This window comes from Choloepus didactylus, chromosome 6 (genome assembly GCF_015220235.1).
Source record: "Choloepus didactylus isolate mChoDid1 chromosome 6, mChoDid1.pri, whole genome shotgun sequence".
Taxonomy (NCBI): Eukaryota; Metazoa; Chordata; class Mammalia; order Pilosa; family Megalonychidae; genus Choloepus; species Choloepus didactylus.
The window spans coordinates 31,300,108-31,322,508 of NC_051312.1; the positions used below are offsets into that span (position 1 = coordinate 31,300,108).

Here is a 22,401-nt window from a genome sequence, read left to right on the forward strand (position 1 = left end):
CAAGTTGAGTTCTTCTCACATCACATAACTCTGACCTTTTCTTCTGCTTCCCTCTTCTACTCTCAAGGACACTTGCAATTACATTGGACCTACCCAGATAACCCAGGATAATATCTCTATTTTAAGGTCAACTGATTAGCAACTTTAATTCCATCTGCTATCTTAACTCCCTTTGGCTATGTAATTTAACATATTCACAGGTTCCCAAGATTAGGTTATGGACATCTCTAGAGGGACCATTATTCTACTTACCACACATCATTATATAATGTTACCCCATACAGATATAATGGTTGTAGATACGAGCAAAATAGAATAAAATAGTTAGGAATTGGTGAGTTTTGAGTATTTACTACCTTTTTAAATATAGTTTATTTAATTATAAGTTTACATAATTTTTAATAATGGCTTTGTTTAACAACTGGCTTGCAACATTCCTGAAATTTTAAGTCAGCTCTCATGAGCCAGTAAGAGGCAATTCCACCACGCCTCTGATCCATCAAATCATAAAATTGAACATATGCAGTAAACTGAGCCCTAACAGTTCCAGAAGGCACAAATAAACAGCATGAACAGATTTGCTCAGGCTCCCTGATATAGGCTCATATTGCTTTACCATATCCCCTTCAATCCATACCTGTGGTTTCATGGGGAGTTCTCTATTACCAGTTCTCTTTGAACAGTTAATACAATCTTGGTTTACAGATGGGTCTGCACAGCGTGCTAGCTCTAGCTAGGAGTGGATGGCCACCACATTGTAGTTCGCTTGGGTGACTCTGAAAGACTGTAGTGGAGAAAATTCCTTCCCAAGGCCAGAACTTTGGGTGTTTCATCTAGTTGTCCACTTTGCATAGGTACTGTCTTAGTCTACAGACCTGCTATTACAAATACCACACAAGGGGCTGGCTTAAACAACAACTCATGGTTTTGAGGCTAGAAGAAATCCAAAATCAGGATTTTATCAAGGTTTGCTTTCTCCTCTGAAGACAAGCATTCTGGTGCTGGCTGCCAGTAATCCTTGGGGTTCCTTGGCTTGTCTCTGCCTCCTGTCACATGGCAATGTCCTCTCCTTGCTGGTTTCTGTGACTTCCAGGTCATCTTTATAAGGTCTCCACTAATCCAGACTAAGACCCACCCTCATTAGTTGGGACATAACTAAAAGTAACATCTTCAAGAGATCCTGTTATGATGGGTTCACACCCAAAGGAATGCAGATTAAGAATAAGAACATGCTTTTCTACGGGGTATATAACTCAAAATACTACAGTAGTTCACCTACAAAATGGCAATTTCTTATGTTTCAACCTAACGCACCTACTTCTGGTATGAATTTTACTTCCCTGACTGCAGAGCTTCTACTGGCATCATTTGTGGACATACAAAAAGCCCTTCCTTTCATCAAACTATCCCACATAAGACTTTCTAACCAAAGAACTCCAGTTACTGTAAAGGTAGTGCAGCAAATGGGCTCAATTCTCATGCCCACGGAATTCACTGGTCTTACCATGTGCCCCATAATCCCAAAGCAGCTGAATTGATAGCATAAGGGAAGGCCATTAAAGGCTCAGTTATGGAGTAAAACGGCAGAAAAAAATACACGAAAGTTTGGGATACTCTCATACAGAATGCAGTATATGCTTAAACCAGAGGCCAGTATGTGCTGCTATCTCCCCTACATTCAGAATGCATGGGTCCAGGAACCAAGAGGTAGAAGTGGTAGAAGTAGTCCTTCTCACTATTACTCCAACAAAGCCACCCAAGGGAATTATGTTTTGCATACCTATGGGCTTGGGTTCTACAGGGTTGGAACTCTTAACGCCAGGGAGAAAACGTCCAACATGAAACTTGCACCCAGGCCATTTAAACTCCTTACACCACTGAAGAGGCAGAGAAGAGGGTCATTACATTGGTCATGATGATTATTCCAATTATAAGAGGGAAACTGGATTGTTGTTACAAATTGAGAGGCAGGAATCCAGGGAATTCACTGTGATGCCCTCTCAGTACTCCCTTGCCCAAAATATAGGTTCATAGTCAACAGCAACAAACCCAATAGTGGTGGGACCACCAACAACTCAGATCATGAGAAATGGAATGTTTATGTAAGGTGACAATATTCAAAGCAGGAGTCTTCTGAGAGTGAAAGGGGGTGCTGACTGGATAGGATACCAGTAAACAGTCATAATCAGGGCTGTCCCAGGTAAATGGAGATGTGTGATCTCCCTAGTTTTTGGCTACCCAACTGTTCTAGTTTGCTAATGCCGCAGAATGCGAAACACCAGAGATGGATAGGCTTTTATAAAACGGGGTTTTATTTCGCTACACAGTTACAGTCTTAAGGCCACAAAGCATCCAAGTAACACACCAGCAATCGGGTACCTTCACCGTAGGATGGCCAATGGCGTCCGGAAAACCTCTGCTAGCTAGGAAGGCAGCCAGCGTCCGCTCCAAAGCTCTGGCCTCAAAATGGCTTTCTCCCAGGACGTTCCTCTCCAGCAAGCTTGCTCCTCCTCAAAACATCACTCACAGCTGCACACACTGAGTTCCCTCTCTCTGAGTCAGCTCATTTATATGACTCCACTAATCAAGGTCCACCCCGAATGGGCGGGGCCACGCCTCCATGGGAACATCTCATCAAAATCATCACCCACAGCTGAGTGGGGCACATTCCAAGCAAATCTAACCATCACCAAAACGTCTGCCCCACAAAACCACAAAGATAATGGCATTTGGGGGACACAATACATTCAAACCGGCACACCAACCATGTAAAGAAACCTTTTGCTGAGGTTTGGCAAAAATATAGAAGGTTGATGATATCCATTGTTGAACAGTGTAGGAAAATGGTACACTCATACGCGGTTGGTGTGTCAGTTACTAACTGTGGCAGGAACCACTAACTGTCCAACAAAATCTGCTCTTTCCTCCTTTTAAGCATATAGCTACACCAAATCTCTGGCCACTAAAGCAGTCAGGAGTGCATGTAAATAAGTTCTCTCCAATAGATGGTGCGAAGTGATGTGGTCCACTTTCAGGCACAACTGATAGAAACCTCCCAGCACAATCCTCTGTGCTCTTTCATCTTTCACTGACTGGATGCAGATAATGCTGAGACCTTAGGGGATGTCCCTAAATGACCACAAAGAGAAGAACCACCCACCAACATGGCGCTGCCCAGGTCTATTATTTGAGCAAGAAATATACATCTATTGATTAAGCCCTTGAAGGTTTCTGGCCTATTCATTACCATGGCCTCGCCTAACGTAACTAACTCAGTTGGTTTAGCTTTTTTGCAGTTGGTTTAGCAACTCCTTTAAAATATAATATGTGCATCCTTATGACCCAGCAATTCTCCTCTGTCTACCTCATCTAAAGGACAGGGCAGATGGGCATAGAAAGACACATACAAGGACAGACACATAGTGTAGAAAGCACTGTCCGCAATGTACAAAAAAATTTCCATATAAACACAATTGAACCATTGACTATTTAGAAGGAATGGGAATAAAGAATGAAGATAAATGAACAAACAAGATGGGGCCTTATATGCATCAGTGATAAAACAAAGAGTATAATAAACTCAATCCTAATATCACAAATACACACATATACATTGTAGAACATGTACACAGTGAATGCGAATAATATGAAACAGTTAAAAGAATTTGGTAGATCTACACATACTGACATTGAAAGAGCTCCAGAGTAAATTTTTAAGTGAAAAAAGCAATTTGCAAAAGAATAATCTTAGTATGATACCAGAGACGTTTAAAAACTACTTGACTGAGTCCATAGATGCAACTGTTTCCACCAACCTTCTACAATTATTTGAATGTTGACCCTACCAAATTTAGTAGAGAAAAGTTCTTCGCTGCTACAATTATCATCCAGGGGAGAAACTTGGCCAATTAATTCTCTGTCCTCTAAGTTCAATAATCAGTCAGTCCCAGGCTTCCTGGCGCCCAGCATCCAGGCCTTATGGCATGGTGACAGCCTTCAGCAACTAATTACACCCACAGGAGCTGAGGCAAAGAGTTAGGAAAAGTTTGCAAGGAAGCAAATTAGTGTTATCTCTCGGGAGTTCTTCAGAACTGACTGAGAACTTCTTTTACCTCCTTGAGTTTCCCAGGAGCTTTGGGTAAGCAATTACAGGCTTGATTAGAGGCTGGGAGAACACATCCCCACTAAATGTGCAAGTCACTGATGAGCCAGGGCTTGCAGTTCAGTCTCCTCCTGTAATCATACCGTGAACAAAAAAAGGATACAATGTCGTGCAGTATCTCTGTTAGGTCCTTAGAACAACACATTTAGAAGCAGCTAGGTAATCATGCCAACATGCAGGAAAGCAGAGGTCTTCTCTTTCCCCCTTCTTCCCCAGATGGGTCGTTCTAGAAGGAAGGAGGATACTGCCTTTGTGGAATCCTTACATCTGCCAGGCACTGTGTTAATAAGAACTTATGGATCCAAACGGCCTCACCAATGTCCACACCAATACCCACAGTTCTCCTGTTCTTCCTGGGCACGCAGCCTAACACTATTTCTTTGCCCATGGATGTGGAGGGACGTGACGTCATTCCCAAGCCTGACCCATAAAAGCCTCCCACACTCTCTCTTCCACTCTCTCTTCCTCATCTGCCAACTGGATGTTGACACTCTGGGTAAACGTGAGAGGTCTGGGTTAAAGGTGGGAAAATTTCTACCAGCCTAGGAACTTGAATGACTGACAGCCACACTGAACCACAACCCTGCGTATTAAGCCATGGAGATCTGGGTGTTGTTTGTTATAACAGCAGTTAGTTTACCCCAATGTATACAATCTAATTCACCATCTGAGAAATCACATCTTTCATTGACCCAACTAATGGCCCAAGGCCCCACCTGCCTTATTAACTGGAAGTTCACTATCTGTCACTTAAACCCTGACCCCATCTCCAACACAAACTGTCCAAGAACTTCAGAGGAATATTCAGTCCAAAGGAGGTCACGCCTGATTCCAAAATCCAGGTGGGAAGAGAGGAAATTAAAAAATCTGACAGCCATTGCTCTTGGTCCTTGCCGTGTAAATGGTCCTGCATAATCTGAGGGGTATGGGTCTGCCGCCCATGGCTGTCATGATGTTGCTGCAGGTCTGGTTTCTGCCATGCTATGGTGAAATTCCATACTTGGGCTCCAAGCTCATAGTTCTGTTGTTTTGCTCTCAAATGCTCAGCCATTACTCCCCAAAACAGAATGATCCAGGATGACTGGATCCAGCACATGCCACACACACCAAAGCAAGCCTTCCATGCAAATCTCAGTGCTGAACCTACCACATCACTGACATAGATACCCCTTTCCCTCAAGCTGGGCTCCCTCTTGGGTTTCTTAATATTATTTTATGCTGCCAAATTATGGTCAATGTCCTGAACCACCAAAACAGGTTTCCTTAACTGCAAATCTCAGAGACCAAATATTGGGGGTTCTCAGCCCCAGAAAGCCCCTTGCTCTTTATGAAAATTGTGCATATCAAGGAGAGAGGCACTTTTGGCTCTGCCTCAAGAAACACCTAAGAGGTCTCTACACTCCCTACATCTGCAGCATTAAGCTGGGTGCTCAACTTCTCAGAACAAAGGCATCTACTCCAATGAAACTTGCTGCCTCTGCCATATAAACAAGCAGCTAGCAGTAAATCCTGACTTTTTTGCACACATTATCTCAATTAAAGCTGCAAATCATACTATTATCATTCTCATGTTACAGATGAAACTCATGGGGGTGGAATGGCTTGTCTGCAGTATCAGCTAGTAGGTTGTCAGTTAGCCTACAGACCAGGTACCCCTGACTCCAAACACTAAAGCTTTCCCACTCCACATACTGTCTCCCTGCCAACCCCACCACTCAGTGCAAATGTAAGAACAGAGATCTTGGCCACCACATATCTATGGCCAGGTGGAACCAGTTCCATCTCCAACAGAATCAGCAATGAGAGATGATGCCCAGAGGCATTCAGGACAGGACGCATCAGCAAGAAGCCAGTGCAGGCCATGGGGCCACCTGCGACCAGGGGACCCTCCCACCCCCATAAGGAAACAGGGACCAGGGGACCCTCCCACCCCCATTAAGGAAACAGGCCCCCTGTAGCCAGATTCCATCTTGGAAAGACAAAGGGGGAGAGGAGAAAAATCTTTCAAGATTGAACATTTACCCAAAAGAGGCTGAGTTAACCTGAAAAGCTGCTTTCTTTAACCAGTATGCACCCAGTTCCCTTTAATTAGCAAGTTTATACTTTCCCTGGCTTTTGTCAATTAGCAAGGTGGGGGCTTAAGAACAAGGTGAGATCAGTCATAGAAGAATAAAGATAGCTACTCTTTTATCTACCTGCCTGAGCTGAGGACCCCTCAGCAATATCTACCTGATAGGATTAATTAGGGTGCATTATCTAAGTACTTGGCAATGCTTACTCACAGCACGTCTTCTTCCTCCAAGGTTGGAATGTCAAGCAACAGAAGTATTTAAGGGGGAAGCTCTCCCTGACATCCTTTAACTGTGTTACAGTGGAGATGGCCTGCTCCATCTATGCATTCATCCAACCATTCATTCATTCATTCTTTCATTCAGCAAACATACTGTGACCTACCAGATGCCAGGCCCTGGGCTAGCCTCTGGGTATACAGTGATGAATAAGAAATCATTCCTGCTCCCACAGAGGAGGGGTGATACCACAGTTACAATCCTGTGTTACACAGCCATGACGGAGCTATGATAAAAAGTGTCGCAAATGCTTACTGAGCACTTACTATGTTACATACACTGCGGGAAATGCATCTGTTCATTCAATACTGACAAGAATTCTGTGAGGTAGAGACAACTGGGGCCCTAATTTTTCAGCTGAGGACAGTGGGACCCAAAGTCCTGTAAAAGATGCTACCGTAGCACAGTGTGAATACAAAGGAGGAGTAAAAGAAAGCTTCTTGGAGTAGGGAATGCCTAAAGCTGAATTTTGAAGGAAATAAAGTTGGCCTAGCAAAGAAGGAAAGATAAAAGCATTTGGGCACGAGGAGGATAATGGCATATTTAGAGAACTTTTCCTTTGTTCATTAAGGCTTAGGGGGAGTCTAAGCAGAATGTTGTGGAGACAGGCTGCAGTTGGGGCTTGGTCATGGAATGCTTGGATGTCAAACCAAGGCAGCAGCCAGGCCTGTCCCATATGCTACCTCAGTCTGCTCTCATGCCCCACTGGTTACCAATGGAGTGACTGAGATGAACCTACCACATCAAAAGTAAATGCAAAAAGCGGCTCCATCCTGATCTCAGATGCCTTCTCCCCACTTTGCTGCCCGCAGAACACGGGGCATCACAGATTCACCAAATATGCTCAAGGGGAGGAACCCACCAGGCTGCTGCAGCCAAGTCTTCTCTGCCTGAGCTACTCTGGTGGACTGGGACAAGGAAGCTCCACTTCTAGTCCTCGCCACTGCCTGGAAGGCCCTGTTGAGCTAAACCTGCCTCCCTGTCACTGCCATTCACAGGTCCTAGGTCTGCTTCTAGAGCCACATGGGACACATCTGCTCCCTCTTGTCCATGAAGGCCTTCCAGGCATTCTAAGAAATATCCAACCCAAAGGTTCTGGAATATGAAGGCTTCCAGGTTCCCACTGGGCCAAGTTCAATATATAGGACCAAAACACAGATGACGGATTGGTGCAAATGACTTTGAAGGACTCTTGCCATCCAGGGATTCTATGACCCACGTCAGAGGACAAGAAATGCCTTAGATGGACTCTCACTGCCAAGGCTACAGGGTCAGAGCCTACAGGTAAGGATCAGGTTGTACAGACACACCAAGACACCAGGTCCTCAACAGGGCTGCAGCTATGCAGATACAGTTCAGCATTCCTTAGATCCTCCATCTGGGGCTCCCAACTCTATATAAAGGTTCTCAGAAGTTTTTCTTTTTTTTCTCCTTTTTTTTCCCCATTAAATAGGAAAAAAAAAGTGGAGTCTTCTTACTATTATGATGTCTACTATTAGCAATGGTTTCAAGAAGCAGGCATTCTCACACATAAGAGAAGAATACAAATGGTTATCTAGAGAAAAATCTGGCAGGATTTCATCTAAAACCTTGAGTTTCAATTCACTAATTATTACTAAGAACATAATTTTGAATGTTGTTTTAGTTCACTAAAGCTGCTGAAATGCAGATACCACAAAATGGGTTGGCTTTTACAATGGGATTTATCAGTTTACCAACTCTGAGGCAATGAAAATGTCCAAATCTAGGCATCATCAAGATGATACCTTCTTCCTGAAGACAAGCTGCTGGCGATCCTGTACTCCTCTGTCACATGGCAGCACATGGCAGCACACAGAGACACAAGCTGGTCTCTCCCTTCTCTTTGGGGTTTCATTGCTTTAGTGATTCCTCTGTTTCTGTGCCTTTCTCTGTTTCTTTCTCTGAATTTTATCCTCTTATAAAGGTCTCCAGTAAGAGGACTAAGACTCACCCAGGGCACAACTTAACTGAAATAAACTAACAAAAGTTCCCACCCACAATAGGTCTACACCCACAGGAATGGATTAACTTTAAGAACATGATTTTTTCTGGGGGTACATACAGCTTCAAACCATCACAAATGTCTACAAAGCTCTGGCTATTATGAATGACACCACAGCCTTATTTATGGAGAGTGAAATCAGAAATAACCTTATGTCAATTAAAAAAAAAAAAGACTAGTTAATTAGAGAGTGGCAAGTATCCATTACCGTGGAATATTTTGTAGCCCTTAATATGGTGAACAAGATGAATACCTAATGACCAAGGAAAACAGTTCACTATGCATCAACTGTAAGATGCAGGTTTCAAAAGCTGAACACCGAACTAACCTATGGTGTTAGCACTCAGGACAATTGTTAGTTTTGTAGTGTACGATTCTGAGAAGGCACAAGGGAGCTTCTGAAGTGCTGCTGGTGATGTCTGATGTGCTGCTGGATGCTAGTTACAAGGGAGTGTTCACTTTTTTCAAAATTCTTCATACTGCAAACTTATGACTGGTGCACTTTCCTGTCTGTATACTGTGCTACAATAAAAGGTTTACTCAAAGGAATTTGTTAAGCTTAAATACAGTTGTGAACTTATTTCATTCCTGTTTTGCAAAAGAAGAAAGCAAATAAATATATGTGTGTATATACAAATATGTATGTATATACAGAGGGAGAGAATGAATGTATGCATTTTAAAAACCTGGAATTACAACAAAATGTTAAGCGTGGTACTACCTGTCTGGGGGGATGTGTTAGCAGATATTAGATAGTTCTTGCTGTGTGATAAATCATCCCAAAATGTAGCAGCTTGACACAAAAAGCAACAGTTGCAGTACAAACATGTATGAGCTCATCCAGTTTCCAAGGGTCAGGCTTCCAGGAGTTGCTTGTCTGAGTGGTTCCGGTTAAGAGTCTCTCCTGAGGTTGCAGTCCAGCTTTTGGCCAGGGGGGCAGTCATCTGAAGGCTGGATTGGGGTTGGAGACTCTGCACCCCAGCTCACTCCCATGGCTGTTGGCAGGAGGTTCAGTTCCTCACCACGTGGGCTGTCCATAGGACTACTCATGACAGGCAGCTGGCTCTCCCCAGAGCCAATGATCCAAGAGTGAGCCAGACCAGTACAGAAGCCTTTTATGACCTATTCTTAGAAGTAACACACTGTCATTTCTGCTGTATTCTATAGGTCACACAAACCAACCCTGCTGCAATGTGGGAGGGGACTACACAAATGCCAAGAGGTGAGGGACATTACTGACTGGCAACCATATTGGATTTTTTTCTCCTTGTTTTTCTTACCTAGATTTCCTAGAGTTTTTTTTTTTGTTTTGTTTTGTTTTTTTTTTGCCATGAAAATATTATGTAGGAAATTATTTTTTTTTTTAAATATGCCTACTTGACTAAAAGGGGGAAAAAAGAAAGGTAACACCCTGAGGTTACAGTGGCTGAAAAATCCCAAATAGAGTAGAGAGGCTATCCTGGAGGTTCCTCTTATGCCAAAGGTAGCCCCCAAACAGCTGGGTCCCTACCTGAGATTCTATGGGAGATTAGCTTGCTAGGTTTTCTCTCTCAGAAACTTAAGTCCACCAGAGTGTTCCTATGCCAGAGGCAACAGACTCTTTAAGAACAACAATCAAATGCAGCTCCCTTCCCCATACTGTTGACACCCCGTTTCAATGTGAACAAGTTAGGGTGCTCACTGCCTAGTCACTCCTGAAGATGGAGAAAGATTAAGTGAGAGGAAGGGGTAGCAACAAACAAGATAAGATTTAACAAAGGTCTATGAATACTGAAACTTTATAAAACTATATATATTTTTACAGATGCTGGGGTGTTGGAAAAGCTGGAAGGAGGTAAATGGCATGGTGGAACTGTAACCTATAACATTCTTTGAAATTTGCTCTAAAGCTACTCGTTGAATTGTGCTTCGAAAGTCTTCACTTTTCTGTCTATACAAAATGTTGCACAATAAGGAAAGAACTGAAACTGTGGAACTGTAACCCATAACAATTTTTGAAATTACCTATATAACTGCTTGTTGAGCTGAACATTGAAAGGTAACACCTTTCTGTATGTATGTTATGTTTTACAATAATGGAAATAGCTGAAGTTGTGGAACTGTGACCCAACACATTCTTTGAAATTTGCTCTCAGAAACAAAACAAAACAAAAACTTCTGGCAAGAATATTTCCTTGGCCCTGAGGTTGATTTTTAGGCTTTTCCTATCAATCTCCTGATTCCCTGCCAATTCTGTTTTTTTAATCGCCTTCTCCCAGCCAAACCAAGGATCACTCCCTCAGGCTAGTCCTCTGGTGCCATCTGGTGGCAACATCCAAAAAGTCGCCCTCAGATGACTGCTGCCCAACTCTTGGACCTGGGGTCCTTACCTGCCTGCAGAAAAGTGACTTTGATGGATGTGACATGTCAAGCCCAGGATCTCATGTGTTTCCTCAAAGCCCCCAGGAATCGTCCATGTTCAGCCCCCAAAGGAGCCACAAAAGCCCAGAAGGGATGGGAAGACCATCAGAACTTTGGGGAGCGGGGCCTAAACCTCTGTCCACTCCCTGCCCCCTCGTTCTGCTCCCCAGATGCCAACCAAACCCTCAACCCTGCAGACAACACAGCCAGGAGAAAGAAGGTGGTCCCTTGCTTCCTCCAGCTTTCCATCTCAGAAGACAGTGTCCAAAATCCTTAACTTTCATTTTTAGCAAACTGTTAGCATCAGGGGGTGCTCAAAACACAACAGCCATGGATTAATACCAATTTTAAAGAAATTTTACAAAATTGGACAAACTTATTTTAAAATATATTGTAGAGAAGGTTTTGAGGTAAAGGAGCAAAAACATGGAACAATTTTAATTAGTTTATTTTTAACAAGTACTCCATATTCATTGAGAGAAATAAGAAAAAAAACAGGCAAATAAAAAGAAAAAGAAAAAACACTTGTAATCTCACCATTACATTATTCTGGTGGATTTTTTCTCCCCCTGTATGCATTTATCTAACTTTTCACTACATATAGTTCTATAATCTGTTTTCCCACTTAAGCTTTTACATTGTATAAGGTTGCAGGTGATCATGTGAATTGTTTTTCCCAAGATCTCTCAGTTTCTAGGCCATGCCTGGATAGTCTTTATCAAACTAGGTACTAAGAGCAGAAGGCATTTGACTGCTGGGCCATTTTGCAGTTTAGCCTGGTATTTTAAAAAGAATACCACAAATAACAAGTCACTGATTGAGTTTGATGGATTCTTGGATCCTCCTACCTCCCTGAAACCAAGAGTGTGTACAGAAGAGTTCTGGGACAACTTTGGCCTAAATCAAAACAGGAAAACTAAGAATACTTTCCTCCTAACCCCAGTGTTGTCTCTGTGCAAGAAGCACAAGAGAAGTGACTAGAACATAATCTTTAGTGAAGAATAGAGGTGTAGGTAAAATTTCTTAGCACTTCATCTCACATGATAGATACCTCCAGGTTTTTTCATAATTGCATGTGTTAAGAAATTTACTAAATTTACTAAATCTACTATATGTCTATTGTTGAATGAGATAGCCAGGAACAAAGCTGTAGAGTTGATTCATGCCCTGGAATCAGCCATTACTAACTGTGAAGCTATGTATTTTAGTTAGATATTGCCACAAAAAAAAAAAAAAATGCTACTTAGCAAAAAAAAAAAAAACCGTGAAGTCATATTCTCATGGAATAAATGATTCTAACGTATCTACAGATCAGCTACGGGCCAGGTAACCTAGACAGGGCTTGACCACAAAGCTCTGCTCCAAGCTGCAGTCTAGCTGGGCTGGGCTGGGGCGGTTCTGCTTCATATGTGTGCATGCTGGGGCTCAGGCTCAAGGGACAACAGCTGCCCAGGAGAGGTTCTTCTCAAAGCCATGGTTGAAGTACGAGAGGGAGAACAGAAACAAGCGAGTTCTCTCATGGCCGAGGCTCAGAACTAGGACTGTCATGTCCTCTAACACTCATGGGCCAAAGCAAGCTACACGGCTTCGTACAGAGTCGAGGCGGGGAGCAGTACCCTCAGCCCACCATCCTCATATCAGTCAAACTCACCCACTTCTCTCCGTCTTTACTGCCACTACCTCACCCAAGCTACCATCATCTATTTCCTAGACCATTGCTAAACTAGAGCCTCTAGTAGGCTTCCCTGCTTCTGGGCTTTCCTCCTACAACCGATAAATAAAACCTAGTAGGTTCAATAAGGAGGTGTCCACACTAAGACCCTTGTCAGGAAAAAAAAAAAAAAAAAAAAGCCTTAGCAAGTTTCTATTTCCTATAAATGCTGGACTGGCCCAGAAGACCAAATTTAAATACAGCCAGATCTTTATCGATTACCTCCAGCTGACTTCCTCATTCCTAAGCAACCACCCGCTCCCCACTTTTTCAGACCCCCTAAGTAAAATGGAAACGTAATGTCAGCCAATGAGAACATTTCCTCAGTTGCTTGACATCTGCCTTATATGAGCTTCTCCCTTCCACTCCCTGGGGTTGGGGGTGAGGAGGTTCCTAATACTTTCTGAATGGAACCCTGCCCAATTCATGAAATGCTCAAGAAAGCTGTGAGATCCTAAGTTTTTCTTTTATCACAACCCATTCTTGGCACAGTGACCAGCTCAACCAGGAAGAGCCCGTTTGAAAGGCTTATGGCTTCCAACTACTCACAGAATAAAATCTCCTTACCACATGTTTCAGTTTTCCAGACTGCTGTGGCAAATACCACACAACGGTTAAATGACGATGGCTCGCAGTTTGGGGGCTGGAAGGCTTCCTTGCTCTCAGGGTTTACCGTAGCCTGACGGCGCTGGTTTGCCGCCACCCTTGCGCTTCCCTGGCTCGAATCCCCGCCTGGCTGCACATGGCGGTGTCCTCTCCTTTCTCTTCCGGGTTCCGCTGAGGGGTCGGTTGACCACCGACTTCTAGTTCCTCCCTGTGGCCCTCTCCTTATAAGGCGTCCAGTGATCCAATTAAAGCCCACCTTCATTCCGTTGGGCCACACCATTAACTAAAATAACATCTTCAAGAGTTCCTATTTACAGTGGGTTCACCCTCACACGGATGTGGACTAAAAACACGTCTAGAGTGGGGAGCATAATTCAGTCTCCCTCACCACAGCTCACGAAGCTCCGCAGGATCGGCCCCACCTACCGCTCCCGCTTCCTGTTATGCTCTTAGCTAAGCTCCTGAGACCTGCTGACCTCATTCCTCCCTCTGGGTGTTGGCACATTCTGTCCTTTCTACCTGCTATACTCTCCTCCCCCCACCCTCACCCCCACCCCTCCAGGGCTGACTTCTCTTTCTAACCACAATGTGCCAGCAGACACACATTTGTTTCCTCTTTAATTGCCCATCTCTCTCCTTGTTCACAACTGTACATACCCATTGCCAGCCCATAGTAGATGATGAGTAAAAATTTATTGTCAATAAATGAACAGCTACCACTTTTCAGGTGTCTGCTATGTTCGAGGCAATATGTTAAGTGTCTTGGCACGTTGTATCAAGATTTTTAGCACTCAGATGTGTACAAAAAAATTTAACTGTCATCTTTTTGTTATTGAACTTACTCTGCTGAGTAGCAGGGTCTGAGACATGAGTGTGGCACCCTGAAACTTCCCAGTTGAAGGTGTGCAGGTCAGATGACTGAGTGTCTCAAAGTCCTCAGCTTAACAAGGGCAAGGCAGGCCCATACCCACTTCTGGTTAGGCACATGAGTGTGTTCAACAAGCAGCAGATACTGTACCCCCAAAACTCAAGACAAACGTCAGCTCTCTGCCACCTAACACTTATCAAGAGTAGAAAGGCCTGTGATTTCCACCCAGCCAATTTGGGCACTGGGAGAACTAAATCTCAGGACTCCTAGCTTTTGGACCAGCAACATTCTTTGTAACGCATAAAAAATTCTTTCTATCCTCAATAAGGGCAGTAATTGCCTCTGGATTAATTATATGGTAATGTGCCCTGAATTTATGCTTTTTGCCCAATCAGGCAAGTAATTACAGGAATGGACCTCAGGCAGATGTAGACATACAAAGGGATACTGTACCTGTAAAATTAACCATATTTCACCCAATATCACAGTCACCATTCAGGAATGTGCTGGAATTGTCACTAGCTATCTTGCACTTGGTGAGCAGGCCAACATCTAGCCATAGTTACCAGAATGGTTGGGAGAGAAGGAAAGAGAGACAAAGGCAAGCTCCTCGAAGGACCCAACGGGACCCCTATCCTTTTCAGCACCAACAGCTGTGAGAACTCAGTGTGGACCTACAGCCAGAGAAACATGTCCCCACTGAAAGTGCCAGTCTCCCCTGCTCCATATAGCAAATTCCATCCTTAACCCGTATCAAGGGGACATATCCTTTACCTGTGTCTGGAGGTATCCTTCTTTCCTTCATACCAGGTCACCCATGTGGCCACCATGCAGTTTCCAGTCAAAGAAAATAGGGAAGATGAAATCATGTGTCTGCATATACACACATTCATACACACACATTCATATACACATACACACATGCACACACAGTGCTTGGTGCAGTGCTTTAAAGGTGAGACTGTTTTCATCAGCCATGCATGCAGTCCTAGTGTCCTCAGCCACCCTCTCACCTCCCCTGTCTCCTCCCCACATGCTCTTCATATTCCAACACCCTGAAGCCTTTCACATTCTCCAAGCAAAGCATGTACTTCATGCCCCCATAGCCTTTCTCCTTTTATCCTCCTGCTAAAATTCGGCTCCTTTTAGACTCAGCTCAAATACATCCCACTCCTAATTCCTCTGAGATGCTGTTACCTCTTCCTTTAAACCTCTCCTTGGGTACTTCTGGAAATTGGTGTTGCATTGGCTCTTCCCACTAGACTAGACTCAATGGCAGGACTTCCACCCCATTCATCTCTGTCTCTCAGTCATACCTAACAAAGCACTTGCAACTGGCCTAAGAAGTGTGCACTCCTCTCCCTCCCTCTCTCTGTGGAAACACAGGTTGACATGGTGTAATGGTGTGAGAACGTGGACCTCCAGCATCAGGGTGTGGGATGCTATTACTCTCCATGTATCACCATCTAACATACCAACAATTTTATTTGTATGTGTTTATAGAATATAAGCTCCGTGAGGCCAGGAATTTTTGTGTTTTGTTCCCCATTGAAACCTTAACCACTGAGGTAAAGTGCCTGGTGCAGTCAGCCCTCAGTAAAGAGGTGAATGAATTAATCTGTCTCAGCCAAGAGGAACGGAGAGATCTCAAAACAAAATCACCTTAGCCTTTGAGTTTGTATGAGAGCATAAGGAGAGAGATTAAATAATAACAATCCAAATTGCCACAGTATCCCAGCAATTCAGGGATTCCCCAAATCCATCGAAAGAAATCCCTCAAAAATTCCCCGGGAGTTGACTAACTTGTGCATGCCACCACCAATTGGATATACTTCCATCTGCAGATCCATGAACCCAACCTCTGAGAGAAAAATAGCCACATTTTAAGATACACAATCACTTCAAAGTCTTCCCTCCACTTAAGGACCCTACGTGTGGAAAATCCAAAAAGGAAATGTGTTTTTGTTAAGAATGTCCCAGTTGAATCCAGGCCAGTAAACCACTTGGAAAATGATATGGAAATAAAGTACGGAGGGAAAAGAAGAAAAGAAACAAACAGGCACAATGAGTTGACTTTTTTTATATATATATTTGGTATTTGTAAGTCTTTTAAAAAATTATTCAGGCCATTTTTTCCTTAAAAAAAAAAAAAAGCAAACAACAGCAATACTCTGTACAAGTATAACAAACATTAGAAATCTGCATCATTCCAAAATAGTTACAAGAAAATTACAGTTTAGAGTCCACATCAACACTTCTTATTCATATGTGCCCCCAAGGGAGAAAAAGCTACAGTATGTTAAACACACAACCGCTACACAGTAGTCTGAAAACTCAGAACTTGGACTTTTGAGGCAAATCAATATCAGTCACCAAGACTTGTTTAGCTAAACAAGCGCAGTCAAGCATTTCAAAAGAAAAATCGGCTTTTTCATCCCGGATGAAAAGCAAACATAGGTCAGCTGCATAGGAGACCCCCCATCCCCCACCCCTACCCCCAGGAGCCTCTGACTTTAGGAAGCAGAAATCCAGTGGAGTCAATCATGCCAAAGTCTGGCAGGAGGTTATTCTACGACGGGCACAGCAAACAGCCCCCAATTCCATTCCCTACTGGTGCTAATCATCACTAGATTGATCTTTGGAGGCAAAAGAAGTTCCTGCTCTTGGGAGAAGATACCAGAGGCTCAAAATCTCCCAAGTCAGCTGACCATCAGTCTTAACCCCTTTCACTGACAACTGGCTGCTTTTCTGTATGCATTTGTCAAATACTATGCAGGGAAGATAAATCCACCCCTGCATGATTCCACTGGGCCCTTCAAATTTTAGTTCATTGTTCCTAGGAGGGTTTGGGGGTAGCAGCTCAGAAGCACCTTCCTCTTGCCTCTGACCGGCCCCACCCCATGTGTCCTTTATATTTACACATTGACCTTCCCTTTGCAATCACTGTGCTATAAATACCCTCACCACCCCACAGCCCTCTTCCGGATGCCAACAAGAATGGTGACCTTCGTGTGACCTTCCCATTCAGAATTCCAGACCTCTCCACCACCAGCCTTCCTCCAGCACTGGGAATGACATCTGAGAACAGCTTGCTGGAGCTGCTGCCCATTTCCCAAACTCACTGCAGACAGAAGGGAAGAGGTTTTCTGTTTTGCTTTTTTATACAATATGCTTATAATGATTGTTTTTTAATCTCTTGAGGGATTTTCAAGGCCAAGTTCTTTCCTGATTCTCCTGCAGAGAGAATTCCCCATCTCCATGGCGGCAATGTGGGCAGGACAGGGCTGAGCATCCGCACGGGATGTGACACCCAGACACCCACTGCTGTGGTTTCCAGATGAATCAGAATGGAGAGGGACATGGCTACCTGAACAGGGACCTCTGAGTGACGTTACGGAGCTCTTCGAGGGCCGCCTGGGTTGAGGGGCAGACCAATGTGAATAAATGGGGACGATCCGCCTGAGTCCAGCTTCACACAAGGCCCTGGGGACAGTGTAGTCTCCCTGATTCGGACCCACAGAGCCCAAGCTCCCTCTGAAGTTGAGCCCCGGCTCTGGCCTGGCCAACCCATTCCTGTAAGGGTCCGATACTGAATGAACCGCCTACTACCAAAGTAAATAAAGGGTTCAGCAAAAAGTGCAATTTCCACTTGGGAAGTAAGCCCCCCCACCCCAAAACGTGGCACGGCCCCCACCTCTCCTCTTAATCCTTTCAGTACCTCAAAGGGAAAGGGGGACAAAAGACGTACAGCACTAAACCTCTGAACCGCATCGAGGGCTGTAAGTACGTTGTGGTTCACCCTTTAGAACCCTAAAACACCAGTTACATGTCATCAAAGTGCCAGCGAGGTGCGGAGTGTGGCCATGTCAGGGAACAGGCTCCCACAGACCAACAGTGACCAGGGGACTCGGAGAAGCCCCCGCTCCCCATTTTCAATAGGATCCATTTGTCATAAATTTAGAGTAGGACCTATTACCGTGGAAAACGGCCACAGGACTCCAGGGACTTGGGTTTTCCTTCATAAGACCTAAGATACTTCATTGACTATTGATTGGAGGATAAACTCAAAATTTCTTCACAATATAACCTGAGCCACAATATAAAATAAAAAAGAAACAAGTCCTTTCATGTTAATGCCTTGAGAAGTTTACAGATTATGTACCAGTAAAATAAATCCACAGAAATTCTGAAATTCTTGGTGGATACACACCTGAAGCAAAAAAAAAAAAAAAAAATCTACATTTTAAAAAATTCAAAGTAATTACAGCAGCAGTATGATGAAAAGAGGTTTTAAAAATAATTACATCTTTGATACAAACTCAAACTTTGTACACCTCAATTCTGACTATAAGAACAAATGTTTTAAGAGTTTAGTGTGTGCATATCCGTATATACACACACACAGTAGATACCCATACGTGTCACGGCGGATAGAGACTAAAGCCAGTGGACTTTTGGGGGAGGAAGGGCTAATTTGACACTGTTTTCACACTGAAATGTTCACAGATTGCCACACTTTTAAAAACACACACACGGACACACAGACACACATAAAATGCCAACCTGAGTAAAACATTACTAAATACCTAGAGCATCATGAATCACTAAGTCACATATTGCACCTTTAAATAATCCTTCTTACCAAATACAGTAATGCGAAAAGGATAAAACAGGGACAAGAAAAAGAGATTATGTCAACCTGGGGGTCCTCTTCTTTCTTCCCAGAAGTTCTCAAGGTGATACTTAGTTTCTACCCTCACCCAATCAATGGGTTAAAAATGTTGCTAACAGAACCGTCTTTGGGAGAAAACTAGGAGGGAAAAGGGAAGAAAACTGGAGGACAAATATATAGTGGAGTAGGAGGTGGGAGGTGAAGAGACCTCCTTTAACCAAATGAGAACAGGAATGTTACCAAGAAGGCTGAACCTCTGATACTAAACTACTGTTTAAATATTCCATATATTCCAATTATGAGATTCAATACAAAAATATAGATATCTATTGAGTTTTGCCTGTGGAAGCATAATTCAGAAAAGGCACATGTTCAAATAGAAAACCCATGTAGAAGAGGCACCACAGACCCCTCCCTGCACAATAATCATCCACAATTATGTATTTTCCATCAGCTCGATTCCAAGATACAGTAGGTAAAAATAGACCTCTAATACTTAAAAAATATTCAACCCAACACAATCCTGGCTTTAGCATGTGAATCTTACAAAATAGTCTTTTTTAAAAAGAACCTGTTTTGAAAAAGGAAAAAAAAAAATTATTACTCACTTTTCCTAGTTTTCCATAATTTCAAGAGAAAACAAAGTGAACTCATCACATTGGTGATCAGGAATGCAGTTGATTTGCTCACCACCCATTCACAGCCCCTGATGGCCCAACTTCTCATCTGTCAAGTCTTACGTGTACAGCTTCACGCCCTCAAAATTAGTTGTAACAAAACAGAACAAAGAATTAAGATATCAGGCATACAGAAACACGTCAACATGAGGGCATTTTCCTGTGCTGTGGTGTGACAGTCTGGTTAACTCCAGAGAGGTTTTCCTTTGGAATTAGGCAATATAACCATTTGTCTTTCCAAATGCAGTCACTGGCGCAAGATTTTCATAGATTGTCATTGCAGTTGTATTCTGGTAGATGAGATCGACCTTTGAGTCCTTCTGGGATCTGATAATATCCAAAACACACTGATTGAGGAAAACGTACTGGTCCTGATAGAAAACAGAAAGAGAACAAATGAGTGTGGGTCCCAGAGATCAGCACCCAGAGATCACCGTCCCCAACCCCATCCACCCAACAGCAAACACTTCATGTTAACATGTATCCAGAGGTAATAAAGTTCTGGTCAAAGCTGAACTCACAGAGAGACAAGATCTTCTCCATCAGTGATTCTCAATCAGAGGGGTACACTCTTCACCACCCCTCCCCAAGGAGTAGCATCAGAATCTTGGGGAAGGAGAGAGCAAGAATTTGCAGGGAAAAAAAATGCATATGGCATTCAAACAATAAAAATTCCAACAAAATTGTCTTGGCTGATGAGGGTGTACAGAATAAAAAGTAAACTGTAATTCTCAACAAAGGGGGTGAGTTAAAGGAGTATGAGCCAGGTAGAGTTGGGTGGGACCACTCTTTAGACAAGCATATCAGAATCTGCAGGTAACTATTAAAAAGGAGAAAGAAGGAGGATATGCTGACAGAAAGATACTGTAAGAGGAAAAAAAAATCATGGTCCTACATAAAATAGAACCCAATTTTTAAAAACTATGCCACATTTGTGTGTGTGTGTATTTCTATAAATGTACATAAAAAGGCCCATTAGGGATATATATATCCAACTGTAAATAAACACTGGTTCCTCTAGGGAGTGGTTTTGGGGGAGAAAAGTCAAAAGGGAAAATATACTCTATATCCTCCTGTATTGTTAATTTTTTAAAGATAAGAGCAAGTATTGCTTTCAAAATATAAAAAAGGGAGGAGAAAACAATTTGTAGGCAGGCTTAAAACTTTTGTGTTTCCCAAAAGAGGATAAAAGATGGAGAAACACTGCTCTACATAATTACAGCAGAAGAAAGGAGCTCTCTTCTGACTCACACAGGAGGTAAACTCCACTCTTACCACCACATCCATGCACTCACCCCAAGGCACATAATCTGTCCAGGCCTCTAGAACATTCTCTGCTAGACTCAAAAACACTGCACATATTCATAGTTCTAAACTGGTACAGGGCAACAGTCTGATACAAATTATGATTCTGCTCTCATCCTGTCAAGGGGCAGTCACTCTCACAGCTTTGAGGAAAGCTACTTCCCAGTACATTCTGTTGAGAACATGCCTCAAAAATACTGTTTACCAGGAACATTTCAGGGAAAGCCAAATCCAATGGCTGTACTCAAATGCCGCGGATATTAAGCATTCATTTTCTCATCTGGTCAGCCATCCTCCCATAGCTGTGAGAACTGACCTTAATTAACATGTACAAGTCTGGCTGAGGATAGAGTGCTGTATTAAAGCTTAAAGCAGCATTGTGTCATTTTGTATCATTAATGTTTGATAAGTCTGTTTCATTAGCTTATTTTTTGGATGGCCAGATCTTCCTGGAAACAAAAGTTCAGAGACGTGCTAGGATGATTTGGCGAGTCAGTGGCTGCGAGGTAAACAATCAGTTACTATCTTGATTTGTTGCTGCACTGTTGATACCACTATCAGCAGGTGCCTGGATATGTCATTCAACCCCAAATCAGTTTAAGGTCTATAAAAGAAATCCAGTGTTACCTCGCAGTCACTAGCCAACTCACACATCTGGAAAGGTGAGATATTTTAACCCAAGTGCGTGTGAGACAACATGAACTTTGGAAAATGGTTGGGAAGGGTGGACGGCTGAACACAGATCCTGGCCTCACCTCGGTTTGCACCATCAAAGGCCTGTGCATTCGAAGGTCATACACAATCCCATACACATCCACAGTGTTCTCGTTCTCTATCTGATAGATGAGACGATCAATGGCTATGAAAGTACCAGTCCTTCCAACCCCAGCACTGAAAGACAAGGGGAAACAAACACATCAAAATGGGTTATGTCTACCATAAAACTCTCCTGGATTTCTCCTATCCAGAAATAACTTCTCCCTTTCTAATAACTCCTTCTCTACAGAAACCCCAGGAATGTCATTTGTAACCACAGTTTAGTCTCCCCCACTGTCACCCTGGGCTGCAAGATCTTTGAGCAGAATGACAAGGACCGTTAAACATTTGATCAACTGGAAAGACTGCACTGGCTTGAGGCTGGATCCAAGCACTTAACTTACTTTTGAGTCAAATGCCACAAATAATACCCTTGCTAGAGCTTCTCGAGCCCCAGTACATTCAAGTTGCCTCAGAGCCTGAAAATGGTGAGTTTCATCAATTTATCCCCAATTGGGCAAAAAAGCCTGTTCTTCCTTCTTTCTGTCCTAAAATAATTGCTTTAGATTTAAAGCTAATTTCTTGCTGTTCTTGATCAGAGATTGGCAAACTTTTTCTGTAAAGGACTAGAAAGAAAATATTTTCAGTTTTGCAGACCATATGGAGTCTGTTATAGTTACTGAACTCTACCACTGGGGCATGAAAGCAGCCACAGAGAACACTAAACAAATGGGCATGGCTGTGTTCCAATAAAATTGTTCTTACAAAAACAGGCAGCAGGCAAGATTAGGCCCACGAGCTCCATTTTGCCAACCCTGTTCTAGAATCTCAGGTCTTAGAGTATAAGTCCCTGGTCCCTTACCCAGGCTTTTC

General features: G+C 43.1%; 1 protein-coding gene across 2 annotated transcripts in view; it reads right to left on the minus strand.

Annotated features, from left to right (window-relative positions):
- Positions 1-16,238: 16,238 nt before the first annotated feature.
- The window catches only part of PTPRJ (protein tyrosine phosphatase receptor type J), a 200,667-nt gene continuing 194,504 nt past the window's right edge, over positions 16,239-22,401 (minus strand). For both annotated transcript variants that reach the window (XM_037838476.1, XM_037838475.1), the window contains exons 24-25: positions 21,528-21,663; positions 16,239-19,838 (exon numbers count right to left, since the gene is read on the minus strand). In XM_037838476.1, coding sequence (XP_037694404.1) covers positions 19,680-19,838; positions 21,528-21,663 — 295 coding nt within the window. In that variant the 3' untranslated portion in view covers positions 16,239-19,679. The remainder of the gene's footprint in view (positions 19,839-21,527; positions 21,664-22,401) is intronic.